This window comes from Sapajus apella, unplaced genomic scaffold (assembly GCF_009761245.1).
Source record: "Sapajus apella isolate SASKATOON/1434 unplaced genomic scaffold, GSC_monkey_1.0 scaffold10, whole genome shotgun sequence".
In the NCBI taxonomy this organism is placed as follows: domain Eukaryota; kingdom Metazoa; phylum Chordata; class Mammalia; order Primates; family Cebidae; genus Sapajus; species Sapajus apella.
In genome coordinates, this window is record NW_022436950.1 from 7,863,205 (window position 1) to 7,877,671 (window position 14,467).

Below are 14,467 nucleotides of genomic sequence, written 5' to 3' on the forward strand. Positions count from 1 at the left end.
TTTGATCTCTATTATAAAGCAGTACCAATAAAATATTGTAGAGATTTATGGGCGAACTTTCACTAGAGCTGTTTCACACCTAAAATAACATGAATGCTTGGGCCAACAGGCAGAAAATTTAGGTTTAGGTTTCAACTGTTTAGGTTTTCTTTTACTTTTAAAGCTTAATTTGCTTATTTCTAAATTACCTTAAGCTTTGTAATTACATTATATTTAAATCCCAGAGAGGACATTTGAGAGGCATTAACTGAGTAAATGTGGTGTCCTTCTGAGAAGGACAGGCCAAAGTTCAGGTGGACAGCTGTCCCCTGTTCTAACAGAACCATCTTTTGTCAAAAAGTTTTTTTCTGATATTTAAATGGACACTATTTAAATTTATTTTTCCACCTAAGTATACCCGATTGTTAATAAGAATAACCAAATGCTTATTACTGTGAGCAAAATCTCAACAAAAGAATTTCATTTTAAAAGTCAGTGAGATGGTATTTGGACCTGAGACCTGTTACACTGTATACAGTCATATTCTATTGGTTAATCCCCAAATTAGAGTTTAGATAATGAGCTTAGATTGCACTTCTGGCATCAGTCACTTATAGATCTGAATGCCACATCCCCTGTAGGTGGGAAACCAACTGGAACCCCAGACCCCCTTCCCCTGTGTGATGAAGCTGGGAGAAATGATTGTGCCAAGCGACAAAGCAAAGAATCTGGAGGATGAAAACTCAGCTCATCCAGCTTTTCAGAAGACCTTTATAGGCAAAGTTAAGTGAAAACGGCAGAAAAGTTCCTGGACCCAGTCCTTTAAGAAACAAAAATGAGTAGGAAGAAAGGTCAGAGCAGCGGTTCAAAGGAATCAGAGCGCACAGCTGCTGCTGTCCAAGGTTGCGGGCCGGCGCCACTTGTGCCTGCCAAGCTGGAGGCAGTGCTGGGCAGTGGAGGCATGCGGGCCCTTCCTCCACCCAGCTCCCCACTTTCAGAACTCAGAAGCAGAGCCCCAACTCTGTAGTCCCACAGAAATTCCCAGTCTAGAAATTCTAGAACTGTGACGAACATAAAACCAAAGGAAACAGAAAAGGAAACATGCTTAATTATTTAACCCAATTTGATTTTTTCATTTTCTGATTTTGAAAAGTAATTCCTAGTTATAAAAAGAGGATACAGCAGCTGGTACATGGCCATGGCTTCATGGCCATGGGGGTCAGGAAGGGATGTGCTCATATGCTCATGAGGGATACTTGTGGGTCAGAAGTTTGTGCTGCATTCTCTTAAGCTGCCAATATCTGCCCAGAGCTTGGACACAGGTGTCACAGACATTGTGAGGGATGGGGGTCAAAGAGAAATTCTAAAACATTGCATTTAGCCTTAAGCTAGCCACAAAGGTCAGGTAGGGATATAGTATGTTTGACACAAGCAAATGTGTCAAACAGAATTCCCCCTACTCCGATGACGACACAGCTAGCTATTCTCACTAATTGCTCACTGAAGGTGCTGGGTCTTTCAGGCATCACTGTGCATAGAGATTACGTATTGCCCATGACACAGTTACCTGGAACTGGGTTTTGATGATCACACAGCTTCTGACTCAGAGTTTCCTGGCTCTGATCAACTCTGTCTTCCTCTCCATTCAGTATTTTCATTTCTGGGATGGCAGAAAACATGTACATGGTGGTTCTGATCATCTAACGTGAATAGAAGGCAAAGCCGAACCTCTGAAGAAACCAGCTGTCCAATTCTCCTGGAGCAGGTGGAGCTAGGGTTTGCTCCAATATTCTAGGCTGCAGTGATCCAGAGAGTACTGTCCTGGGGCAGGGGAGAGGAGGTGCCTGGTCTTCCTAGGCAGGGCCTTCACATATTGAAGGCAGCCATGGTAGATGACAGCTCTGGCTTTCCTCTGGGACAAGAGAGCCCATTTAGGCTAGCTCCCTTTGTAGCAGGAGCAAAGTGTCTCAGACAGGGTGATTTCTACCATGGGGTTGAAGCATCACTGTCAACTGTTAGGCTCAGCTACACTGAGGGAACTAAACTTGGGCCACAGGCAACAGGATCTTCAGCCCATAGAGGATATGGCTGCATTCAAAGCCTAGACTAGTCTCTTCCCTTTGGAGAGGTTAGTTTTCAGGGTGGACAAGTTGAAAACATGAGAGGACCTCTCGGTAACATTTGGTAAATACCAGAAATCCTAGAAACTTTTGCGTTTTCCTAGATAGCTTTTGCTCCAGAAGTACCAATACCTTTGTGGGCATCAAGTAGGCGCTTTGCTAGAAGTGTAGCTAAAAATTCTAGAATGTACCTGGGTTAGTCCACTCTCATGCTGCTATAAAGAACTGCCTGAGACTGGGTAATTTACAAAGAAAAGAGGTTTAATTGACTCACAATTCCACAGGGCTGGGGAGGCCTCAGGAAACTTACAATCATGGTGGAAGGGGAAGCAAACATGCCCTTCTTCACATGGCAAAAGGAAGAAGTGCCGAGCAAAGGGGGAAAAGCCCTTATAAAACCATCAGCTCTCATGAGAACTATCATGAAAACAGTATGGGGGTAACCACCCCCTGATTCAATTACCTCCTACTGGGTCCTTCTCACAACACATGGGGATTATAGGAACTATAATTCAAGACGAGATTTGGGTGGGTACACAGCCAAACCATATCAGCACCCTTCTTAAGGCTAGCATGACAGCTATGGTGTACAGTGGTCCAGGATGATGCGTTAGGTCTTGGGATGCTGGAGGACTAGACAAGGCTGGGCTGGGGAAATAAATGATAATCCACTCGTGACAACCTACCTGTCCAGGAGAGCTTCTGTGCTTTTCATGCTTGTGTATGTCTGGAATATTCAAAGGACAAATGACATTATGGATTATTGCAACTGGTAGAGTTATGTCTGGAAATCCACCTTCCACATGTCTGTCACATGTGCTGCCAGGTATGGCTGAGGTGAGAGGTGTCCTAATCCTGTGCATCAGAGCACAAAGATAGGCATCTGTGGGAATCTTAGATGACAGCCACGTGAAAGCTGTGGTAGCTCTGAGAGAGAAGTGGGTTCCACAGGAAAGAGGGGGAGGCCAAGAAACCCCTGGGTGGACTTACAACTCTTGAGCTCCCAAGCCAATTCTCTATTTGGAATGTGGGTATAGCTCCTCAATCTCTGTGTCTGAACACCCTCCTGTTCATGGGTATATTCACTGGGTATCCTGGGCAATGATGTGATGGGGAGGTAGTAGGTAGGAAGTAGTGCCACAGGCCATCCAGGAGGCAGAACTGACATTACATAGTCAGTGACACTATTCAGACCTCTAGCTGGGAAGAAAACAGAGCACAGGAGAACACTGGCTCTTATAAAGATCCACAGCTTCCTTTATACTGGCAGGATGTGACTAGGCCTCCCCTATGGCCAGAGCCAGGCATGATAGGAGTACGGGGTTGGCTTCCCTGGGACCATAAGGTGGGGACATTTCCAGGGTGAGCAGTACATAGACTCCTAGTGGCCTGCCCTGACAGCATCTAGACAATATACCTACAAAAAGGCCAGTCCCTTCTTGGGAACAGCAGGAAATAAGGGTTTAAGAGGTGAGAAGCACAAGTTCTTAAGTACTTTTTTGGAAAGATGTGAAGAAGGGAAGAGATACCAGAAAGAACTGAGAGAAGAGGAATGCTGTCTTGCAGACATGCCTCAATGTTTGTGCTGAGATTTGTATGTTAATCCACCTTTCCACAGTCTCTCCAGGTTCCCTATGCTGGTGGTTTCTTCAAACCTACAGGATGGCACCCCTCTAAATCATTCTTTGTAGGGCAGGTAGCCAGGTGTATTTACCCAGGAGTTAGAGAGGCAGTAGTTAGAGTGCAGGGACCTACCAGGAAATCCACCTTCCTGCTGCATGTTGGGGCATACTCAGAGCCTGGCTTTTCCTTCTACCAGCTGTGTGAGCACACATGGTAGCTGCTGCCCAGATGAGGCAGCAGAAAGAATATCCTTTCCCTGGGCAATGACATTTGGGAGTTCCCAGAATGGAGGAGGCTTGACACCTGAGCTAGTTTCTTGTCCCTGAGAGATGAGGCCAGACAAAGGGTATCCAGCTCCCAGAGTGCCTTGGTGTGTGAGTGTAGATGGAGGGGATCTTCCTCTGACCTTAGGGCAGTCAATGAGCAAATACCAGAATCAGGTCCTAGGGCATGGGCTTGGGAGGCAGGAAGGTTCAAGCTAGTATAGGTAGCAATTCCAAACTGGACAGCTGAATTTTAAAAAGCTAGAAAGGAAGTGGAAGTCCAGATACAGCCAAGAAGGAAGATGAGCAAATGAGCAGAGGATCAGAGGAAGGAAGGAAGAGAAAGAAACCTGGCAGAATTCATGCACCACAGTGTGGAGGGCAGAACTCAATCACTTTTGGTGTCTTATTCACCCTTGTCTCTAAGCCTACTGCAGTGTTCACCAGATAATTGGTGTTCAATATATACTTGTTAAAGGAATGGATTCTCATGGTTACCTATTGGACATGCCAGGTACAGGTACACAGAATGGAGGGGATGTTTTGAGATGAATCTATCCAATCCTTTCATTTCATAGATGAGTCTATGGAGGTCTGCAGACACTTAGTAACTAACCAGAAGTGGTGCCATCAGGAGGAGAAGGAAAAGCTCAAACTCCTCCTCATCTCCCTTCACTTTTCCATCTCGGAGACTTCCACAGCTATTTTGTAATGGGCAGGTCAGGACCAGACTGGCTTCCCTGCCTTTAGAACAGGGGTTGAAAACAATTCCTTAAAGGGCCTACATTAATAGGAAACTGTCATGCCACTCTGCTGAAGTAGTGTGAAAGCAGCCACAGTATATGAACAAATGCATGTGGCTGAGTTCCAATAAAACCTCACAAAAACTAGTGGCTGGTGTGGGCTGAGTTTGCCAAGCCCTGCTTTAGAACAATCAGTTGAAAGCAGGTATTTTGCCTCCTTTCTTTCTGAAACAGTATTTGTCAGTTACTTACGTGGTTGGGCCATTCTGGGATAAGGCCTCAGATGAGCACCTGTGTCTTCCTTTGGCTTCTCTTTCAGGAGAACATGCAATAACAGAGAGCACACACTTTTCCAGGGAAAGAAACAAATAAACACAGGAAGAAAAAAGAAACTAGAAATGGATTTTTACCTTTTGAACCAGGTAGACACTTGTGGCCCTCTCAGCAGCCACTTTATCCAGATCGGATCCCTCTGGAACAAAGTAACTGACGTCGGCAATGTGAACTCCCACTTCAAAGCTGCCTGTAAATGCATGAGAAGGACTATCAGGCTAGCATGGAAGGCCACAGCATTCCCTCCCAGGAGTCCTTTCCTAGAATATATGTCACTCCCAGAGGCCACAGGACCTGCAGTGTAGGCTGCCATGTTTTGCTTGCTTCCTTCTTTGGTCACTTACCCCTGTGACTCACACTACTGTCGCTTTCCCCATTGTACAGCAAAAGACGATGAAATTGTTCTTGTGAATAAACAAGATTAACCACTTTCACAAGATGTTACCCAATTCTAAAGGCTTCTTATCTTTGAGTAAATATAAGAAGATATGGCTCATTCTCAATGATGAACAATCCTTTTAGGTCACTAGAAGTGAATTAATTCCCAAATCCTGCAGAGGCAGCCTCTGAAAGCTCTGCCCTTCCTTCCCATTGGCCATTGCCCTATTCACCCCAAACCTGGCTGCCCTACCTTGCCTCTGTGCCTCCCCATCAGGCCCTTCACATTTTTCTACGATCTTTCTAACTGTGGGTCTGGTAAAGGGACTCTTAGCCTGTTATTTGTGTCCTTGCAGGGTAACACCCCAAGCGACCTCAGCCCCATCCTTCACATGCTTTGCATGCAGCTGTCATGGGAAACCTCTTTCCATTCCCTGAACAGATCTTCCCTCAAGCCATTCAGACGTTGGCTTGGCTCATACTTTTTCCTATGCTTGGGATGGTCTCAACAGGATCTGCCTGTCAAAATCTTGCTGACTTTATTTGGGTCAACTAAAAGAGAATCCCAAAACAAGAAGAGACTCCTCTGCCCCTCCCTGCTGTTTCCTCCACCTGTCTGCCTCCCCTAACTCCCCACCCCTCACATACACACCCCTGGTTCCCTCCACCTGCACTATAAAGCACCTACTCCACATCTGTTGCTGCTTGTCATGGTCTTTCTTCAGAGCTCTCGTCACTACCAGATATCACAACATATCTCTATCAGCTTGCGTGTTTGTTATATGCCTCTCTCCCTACCATGTAAACTCCAGCAAGTAAGGCCTTTTGTGTAATGTTCACTGTTGTACGCCCAGGGCCTGAAAGTGTGCCTGGCACACAATAAGTCCTCAAGAAGTACTTGTTGAATGAATGAATCAATAGTCCTTTCCCTCTGGTAAAGGACTTCCCTTTTTTTCCTTTTAGAACTGCTCCTTCCCTTCCTGGTGGAGCTGTCTTTCAACAGGCCCTGCACTTCCTGCCAGTTTTACCAGAGTTGGTCAGAAGAACAAGGCTGTTAGAACTATACCTTAAGTGAGGGAGGGTAGTTAGGTTATCAACTTAAGATTTATTCTTGAATATCCTGTAAATAATCTATCAAATATAGTGTATGTGAAAATAAAAATATACACATTCATATATGAGTGTATGAAAATGTACAAAATGAACAGATTACAAAAAAGAGTATACATGTAAAATAAGTATATAGGCTGGGCACAGTGGCTGATGCCTGTCATCCCAGCACTTTGAGAAGTTGAGGTGAGCAGATCACTTGAGGCCAGGAGTTTGAGACCTGCCTGGCCAACATGGCAAAACCCCATTTCTACGAAAAATACAAAAAGTAGCCAGGCATGGTGGCGCACACCTGTAGTTGCAGCTACTCAGGAAGCTGAGGCAGGAGAATCACTTGAACCTGGGAGGCAGAGGTTGCAGTGAGCTGAGATTGTGCCACTGCACTCCAGCCTGGGAGACAGACAGGTCTCAAAAAAATAAAATAATAAAATAAATTAAGTATACAGTTTGAAGATACACAATGGGCAGACAGAAGCACATGGAGGATACAAGCTTAGTGCTGAATTTGCTTAAGTTGAACAATACACTTGATAAATGACATGAACTTCAGGAAAGAGGGTCTCTCTCCTGAGATTCCAGGCACTAAGGACCATATAAACCTGGAGCTGCCAGGAAACATCTATGCTACATAATCATGCAAAAATAGAAAATAATAGTCTAAGAAAGAAAAGAAGAATTATGACCTCATTTGAACTTCAGGATCCAGCTGAGCCTGAAACTAGTCTACCTGTGGACTTGGCGGTTAATGAGTAGATAAATTCCCTTTCCATTATGACTCACTGACAGAGTCCTGGCACATCCCCATGTTGGCTTTGAAGAACTTATTAACACATTGCTGTTTGCTCCTTTGGTGCCCTGAATGATCCGTCCTAAGGCATCACATATTTTATCTGCAGATTGTGTAGCTATTTATTATCCTCCTATTCGTTCTTCACTGGGGGATAATTCTTCCCTCAGTTTTTAAAATGGAAAAATGCTTAAACATGGGGTGCTTGAAAAAGGGGTTCAGGCAAGGAAAGGAATTTAAGATTCCCTATTCTTTATCTGGTGTGACACTCAGAGGCCACCTTCTTCGGGTTTTTTCTGCCCAATCCTGTAGCTGTAATACATAAAGGAATGACTCTACTTAAGAGATCCCAGCTGCTATGGGGTAACATAACAGATCTGTTTCCCATAGAGGAGAGGACTGTCTGGAAAGCTGAGAGTAACCAGCATGACTCCAAGTTTAGCTGCCTCATTCTGACAGGCACGCAGCTGTGTCGCTAGGTCACTGGGAGCAGTGAAACCTGCCCTGCGATCGAGGAACTGAACTTTACGTGAATTCAGCCAAAAGTCTCAGACGGCTCAACTTCCAGTTTTGATATTTCAAGTATCTAAAACCAACACTCAGAGAAGGTAAAACAAAGTGTCTTCTTTTGAAGTCAGCATTATAATATATTGGCCTAACAGGTAAATATTGACTAAAGGACAAGAGAGAGGATTATTACATCATGATATAAGCCATAATTTTAAATCCAGTTTCTGTGTTGTTACTACACATGAACTTTCTGTCCTCAGTCAAAATTGACAAACTGACAGTTCATTACAGGAGATAAAATATGAAGGAGGCCAATGAAAATATATTCAAGAGGCTTACATTTCACTTAGAATTCCCAGCAGAGCCTCTGAAACCAGCAAAGAGAAGCTCTCTTATTCTCCGCTCTGGATCTTTTTTATGGAAACCCTAAGTAAATATTTTATTATATATGTTTACATAATGTGAACTTGCAGAACTCTCGAGGTAGTGGCATTGAAGTTTTTACTCTATGAAAGAGAAAATATAAATCCCAAAGTTACATAGCATACACTGCCAAAATGTTTAAGACAAATTTGATATTTTAAAAGATACTGTCTTTCATATAAAAGCATTCTTTTAAAACATTTTTAAATTTAAAACTTTCTTCTGCCAGGGTTAAGATGAGTCTATGTGTTTAAAGAGCAGTCAGGGCAGAGAGAGGACGGATCCCCCAGGCAGCCACGTCTGGCTCACATTGCCCAGGGTCCACAAACTTAGATGAGTACAAACACTCCTTTGAATGAACTTGACAGGACATCAGAACAGCTTCATCCAATTAAAACACTAACAGATTATAAAGCAGAGTTTAGAAACCACCTCTTTGAAGCCAGCCTCCCAGCCAGTGCAGCCACTTCCCCCACAGTGTCCCTGCCAGGTGGCCCTGACATATCCTCAAGGGTAGGAAGTTGACATCTTCTTGAAGCCACCTGCTCTCTTTCTGAAGAGCTCTGTCTGGTAGAGGAAGTCATTCCTCACATGGATCCTCTAGTTTATACCCACAATAGACATCCGTGAGTGGGGATCCCTCCATTTAAGGAGCTCTCAGTCTAATGGGGCCCACAGATACACCCACATGATGATTAAAGTGTATAGGAGGAAGCTGAACTGCAATCAGTGAGAACATTTGAAAGTGTTTTGTGATCCATAACAAATACCTAAGTGTAACACGGACAGTGATGATCATAAAAATGATAATAAAGATACCAGGAGTGACCATTTATGAAATGTCTCCTCTGTGCCAGGGGCTCCACACACAAGCTAACTTTGACTACAGCTTTGCAAATCGTTTTGCTCAGATGAATTATCTGAGATGCAAAGAGCTTCTCAGTCACTTTTCCAGTTACCTGGCTAAAAGTGAGAAATCCCAGATTCAAAACCAGGCTGAGTTCAGAGCCTTTGCTCCTTTCATTACCCCTCCCATACACTGTCATTGCAACTCCAGGACAAGATGATACAACTCAATTTTTCATCTCAGTGGACCACAGCTCAAAATCCCTCCCTATCTCTCATAACTCCGTGGAAGCCACATTCTCGGCTTTGGATTCAGACGTCCTGGCAGAGACTTTTCCCATCCTTGTTCACAGCCATATTCCTGTCCCTGAAGGCTCTTTTGGTTCCCACTGCCAGTCTCCTTAACTACCTGTAGCAGGGCCTGAATACAGAACAACCACTAAGCCATTAACTCCAGCTCTATTTAATTAGATGGAACACTTTAAAATCTAAACAATTTCTTTCTAAATCTCTAGTTTATAGTCATTTTTAGCCGGTAGCACAGAGACTGTCTGAACTACTCAAGAGGCCTGTGCCAGGAATGAACACTACCAGGGTGGTCACCTACTATAGGTGGGGACTTCCCTTATCAGCAGTGAGATAAGAGCCTTTCAGACTTGGGTCACTTCATTCACTCTGACCCACTGCTGAGAGTGCACAGTGGTTACAGTGGTGACAGAGACTTTTCTTGACATCAGCAGGAAACTCCTCACATAAAACAATACTATGTGCTGTAATAGATGTTTGTTCCCCCCAGTCTCCCCACTCCCTGCCAATTCATATGTTGAAATCTAATCCTCAATGTGATGGCATCAGGAGGTGGACCTCTGGGAGGTGATTAGGCCACAGAGGTGGATCCCTCACAAATAGGATTAGTGCCTTATAAAAGGGACCCCAGAGAGTTCTCTCATCCTTTCTAACATGTAAGGACGCAATGAGAAGGTGCTGTTCTGTGAACCAGGAAGTGGGCCCTCACTAGACAGTGGATTTGCCAGCATCTTGATCTTGGACTTCCCAGCCTCAAGGACCGTGAGGAATAAATCCGTTGTTTTATTTCTTTATGCCATCTAGACTACAGTATTCTGTTATAGCAGCCTGAACAGATAACCTCTGTGCACTAAATCCAAACCTCTGCAGACCTGACCTTATAGCAGCATCTGAAGCTTGGTGACACTCCCACACCTTGAGACACTCCTCCTTAAGCTCTGGTCCCCACTCTGGGTGTCTAAGCTCCACGGCTGCTCCTCTTCAAGTTTCTCTGCCTCTCTGTATCCCTTGTGTGTGGCATGCCCGGCCTCCATGCTCTGCCCCAGGCTGCCTTCTCTTCTAATTCCACCCCTTCACTTTGGATTGTCTGATCCACTTCCAGGGGTTCAAACCTCATTTCTGTGCTTTGGTCTTCTAACTATATGTCACCAGCCTAGACTTCTCTGAGATCCAGATAGAGGTATACAAACGTCTACTGGGAATTGTCACTCACCTGTCCCATGGTCACATCACACTCATACCTCCATAAGCCCCTACCCTCAGCAAAACCATTTCTCTACCTGTGTTTCCTGTCCCAGGAAGTGGGCTCGCCCCTCACTAAATCAAAGGTGACACCCATGTTTGCCTAAACCAACAAGAAACCTGGGACTTTCTCAGGCCTGTGTCGACCAATCATTCGGATTCTACCTTCCATACATCTCTCACATCTGCCCATATGTCTTCCTTCCCACCACTGTCACCTTGGCCAAGACCACGGCTCCTTTTAAGAAATACCTAACAACCTCCTGTTGCTCTCCCTGCCATTCCTCAAACTCATTTTCCATAGTGAAGACAGTGCCCTTTCCAAACACAATCTACCTGTTGCCTCACTGTCTACACCCTCCAGAGCCCCTGCTGCCCTGAGCATGCAGCCCAGACCCCGCTTCCCTGGCCTGCCTGGCCCGGCTTTTCCTCACCCCTCTCATCCTATGGACTTGTTTCTTCCACTCCTCCCCTATACACCATCCTCCATCACCACTTCACAAGGAGCTGATACCAACCAAGCTGCTCATCATGTGGGTCTGTTCTGTGCATGCTCTGACTTTCCTGACCTTCACCCATTAATGACAGCTACACCCCCAAGACACTTCGATGAAACTCCTATGGGAACTCCAGTGCTCGCACCCAAGGGGCTCCCACAGTTCTCTCTATTCTCTTCCTGGCAACTGCCACTGTCCTTCAAACTATCACTTAAAGTCATGTCTTCTGGTAGGCCTGCCCTGATGACCTAGACCAAGGCTCGATCCTCTTCTGTGTCTTCCTACAGCTTCTCAACTCTTCCACCCCCATTTACTGCATGCAGATCATGAACTACCTCCTGACTCTCTGTAATCAGCATGATGGGCAGGGAAAGGGCTGGGCCCACAGTGACTGAGATTACTGAATGAAAAAGAAAGTAACAAAAAATATAGGGCAGGCCCCCTGCTTCTCTGGGCTGAAAGGACTGTAAACCCTGCCTAACTGGCCACGCAGGCACGGAGCCTGCTCCATACCAGGTCTGCAAGAGAGCACCCAGCCTGTGCCTGCATACCTCAGGTGACTTAAAACTCACTGCTGTCTGGTGAAGTCCACTATGTTCCATCCTCAGGTAAAGTGGCAATCAATTTTTTTTCTCTTTTAAAGTCAAAATACGTCTCTCTAGAGTTTCCAGTGATTGGCTCCAGTTCTGGCTCATGAGGGTGCCCAGAACAAGCCCATCTTCTCAGAGGACAGCAATCTGGCTAAGAGAAAGGAGTGAAGCAGGACTAGGTGCTTTTGGGGTAGCACCAGTTTTAATTACTTAGACAGCTAGCCTATGGCCCCCTGGGACTTCTCTCCTTCAGGCTAAACACCTACATGGTTTGGCTTTCAGTTACCTCATAATTTTCCTAATAACCACCTTCACTCATTCAATCAGCCATGCAACAAATACTTATTATTAAGCTCCGACTATGTACCAGTCCTTTTCTAGGCACAGAAGACATACAAGAAAACTGACAAAGTCCCTTCTCATGTCAAGCTTCCAGTCTAGTGGTGAGAGAAAGGCAAAAAGCAAACAAGCAAATGACAAGATAACTTAGATAGTAAAAAGGACTTTGGAGAAAATAAAACAGAGAATGCCTGGAGCCTACTTTAGAGTTCGTCAGTAATGAAAAGGTCTCTCTGAGGAAACAGAATGAGACCTGTGGGTCTAGAAAAGACCATGTCACGTAATGGCATGGGAGAGAGCATTCCAGGCAGGAGAGTCAGAGCAAAGGATGGAGGGTGGGCGCAGCCTTGCTGTGTCTAAAGAATAGAAAAACGCCTGGAAAGCAAAGAACTGGAAACAGGGAGGCTAGTGAGGCAGATGGGCCCTGAGGAGAGCTGCCCTGCTGGGTCAAGATGAGGCATTCTTTACTTCAAGTGCAGTGGGAAACCACTGGAGGGTGTTAAGTGGAAAAGTAACTTGAATGTAAGCAACTTGAATGTACCATACTCACTTTCTCATTTTGTCACCTCACCGACTCAGCAGACCATGGGTCTATTAATGCCATCTGCAGTCATACTGAACTGAAAACAAAGAGGCTGAAGACCACAACCTCTTAGCAATGGCACTGATAAGCAAACAAATCAATCACTTCGTGAAGTAATAAGTTTGATAAACAAAGGTAGATGATAAAAAGAAGTACAGCCTGCTGGACAGCCTGACAGATACAACAGATGTTGGATTTCCTGTCCCTCAGGTTGCTTTCCATCCAGCCTATGATGGGAACACGATGCTCTGGCTTGGGTCACCCTCTTGACCCTGTGGCCAGTTTTCCCAACAAAGGAGCCTCAACAGAGATACAAAACAGTATTCTGGAAACTCAGAAAGGGTAATCCAACCAAGAGGGCTGAGAGGAAGGGATGTTCCACTGTCCAAACAGCACCAGCGATGAGGGGCCTTACTTAGGGCAGCTCATGCAGCCAGGGCATGGGCCCTGGCCTTAGCATGATGGGCTTGGATCACTTAGTGGCCACACAATAAACTCCGCCTTTTACTTGGGATAAGCACATTCTCTCTAAGAAATACTGATTGGGTTGCTAGGTAAGAGGAACAACTCAAACGCTGGCATCTTCCAGTTCCATGTGGTATTTGTTATGTAATCTCACACAAAAGCTGACCACCAGTATAGCAAGCCATGGCAGCACTCCATGGCCATGACGTGGTGAGGGTTTGAGGATATTTTATAAACTTAAGAGAAGTCGAAGTTAAAAAAATATCTGGGGTAAGTAAATCTGAATGAAATGCAGGAGCCACCCTGAGGAGGGGCTAATATAGGATGATTTCTTCTTAGGTCTCCCTAAAGGTCAGGATTTGAAGAGCCTGGATTTTTTTCTTCTTTTTTTTTCCTCTTTGCCATCCAGCAAGGGGTTAAAGAGGACCTTCAGTTGCAAACTCCTTAACTGGTGAGCTCATCTTCTGGAACTAAGCAGCTTCAAGAACCTTTTCCCTTCATTATGACTAAGGGCCCTATCAATCTGCAAGTACTCAACTAAACTGCCCACACAGCAATTTTTGTCACGTTCAATGTAATTCTCAGGAATCTAAGTTTAAATTTATATGAACAGCATGGATGAGGAACACCCAGGTAGTAAATTCCACTTTTCCTCTTCCAAATGACTTGAGCAATGGCCTTCTTCATTAATAGGAAAGAGAATGAGGAGCTGAACTTGTGAGGCTGGCGCACTCAACGTCTGGGAATTTCCAGGCGTTTTAGCAGTGAGTGGGGAGAGCGCAGGTCAGCCGATCAAGCCTGGGACAGAGCACAGGCTCCAGAGAAGCTCTGAGAGCAGAAGGGCAGGCATTTGATCCTTCCTCAATGCCAAAAGACAGTGAAGTCCTAGTGACTGGGAAGGACCCTTGAAGGTCACTACGAAGTTATGGCAGGTCAAAGTAATAAGGGCTGGGGCAGGTGGTTGGGAATGGAGGTGGGTTGAGAATGGAGCAGGACTGGCTATGGAATGAGGAATGCAGGCGCTAGGTGATGGGAACAACAGGTTTCATTATACTCTTTTTTCTACTTTTGTGCACGTTCAAAATTCTTCAAAAAAAAAAAAAAGAAGCAGGACTAAAGTCAAGAAAAGAAAAAAGCTTGAAAAGGATAAATCCAGTTAAGTAAAACTATCTCAAAGTTTTAAAACAACAAGCCAATAGAAGCCAAAGTTGAAGGTTACTGCTAAGAAAGGGCTGAATAAAAATGTCCTCAGTGATGATCTTTAGAGGCAGCTGATACAGGGATTGTTCCTTTTTCCATTACACACATTTGTAATGTTTTCAGTTTTCAA

The 14,467-nt window shown here is 44.9% G+C and overlaps 1 protein-coding gene across 2 annotated transcripts in view; it reads right to left on the reverse strand.

Moving 5' to 3' along the window:
* The window catches only part of DIS3L2 (DIS3 like 3'-5' exoribonuclease 2), a 385,644-nt gene that overhangs the window by 96,946 nt on the left and 274,231 nt on the right, over window positions 1–14,467 (reverse strand). For both annotated transcript variants that reach the window (XM_032277907.1, XM_032277908.1), the window contains exon 11: window positions 5,139–5,251. In XM_032277907.1, the coding sequence (XP_032133798.1) occupies window positions 5,139–5,251 (113 nt within the window). The remainder of the gene's footprint in view (window positions 1–5,138; window positions 5,252–14,467) is intronic.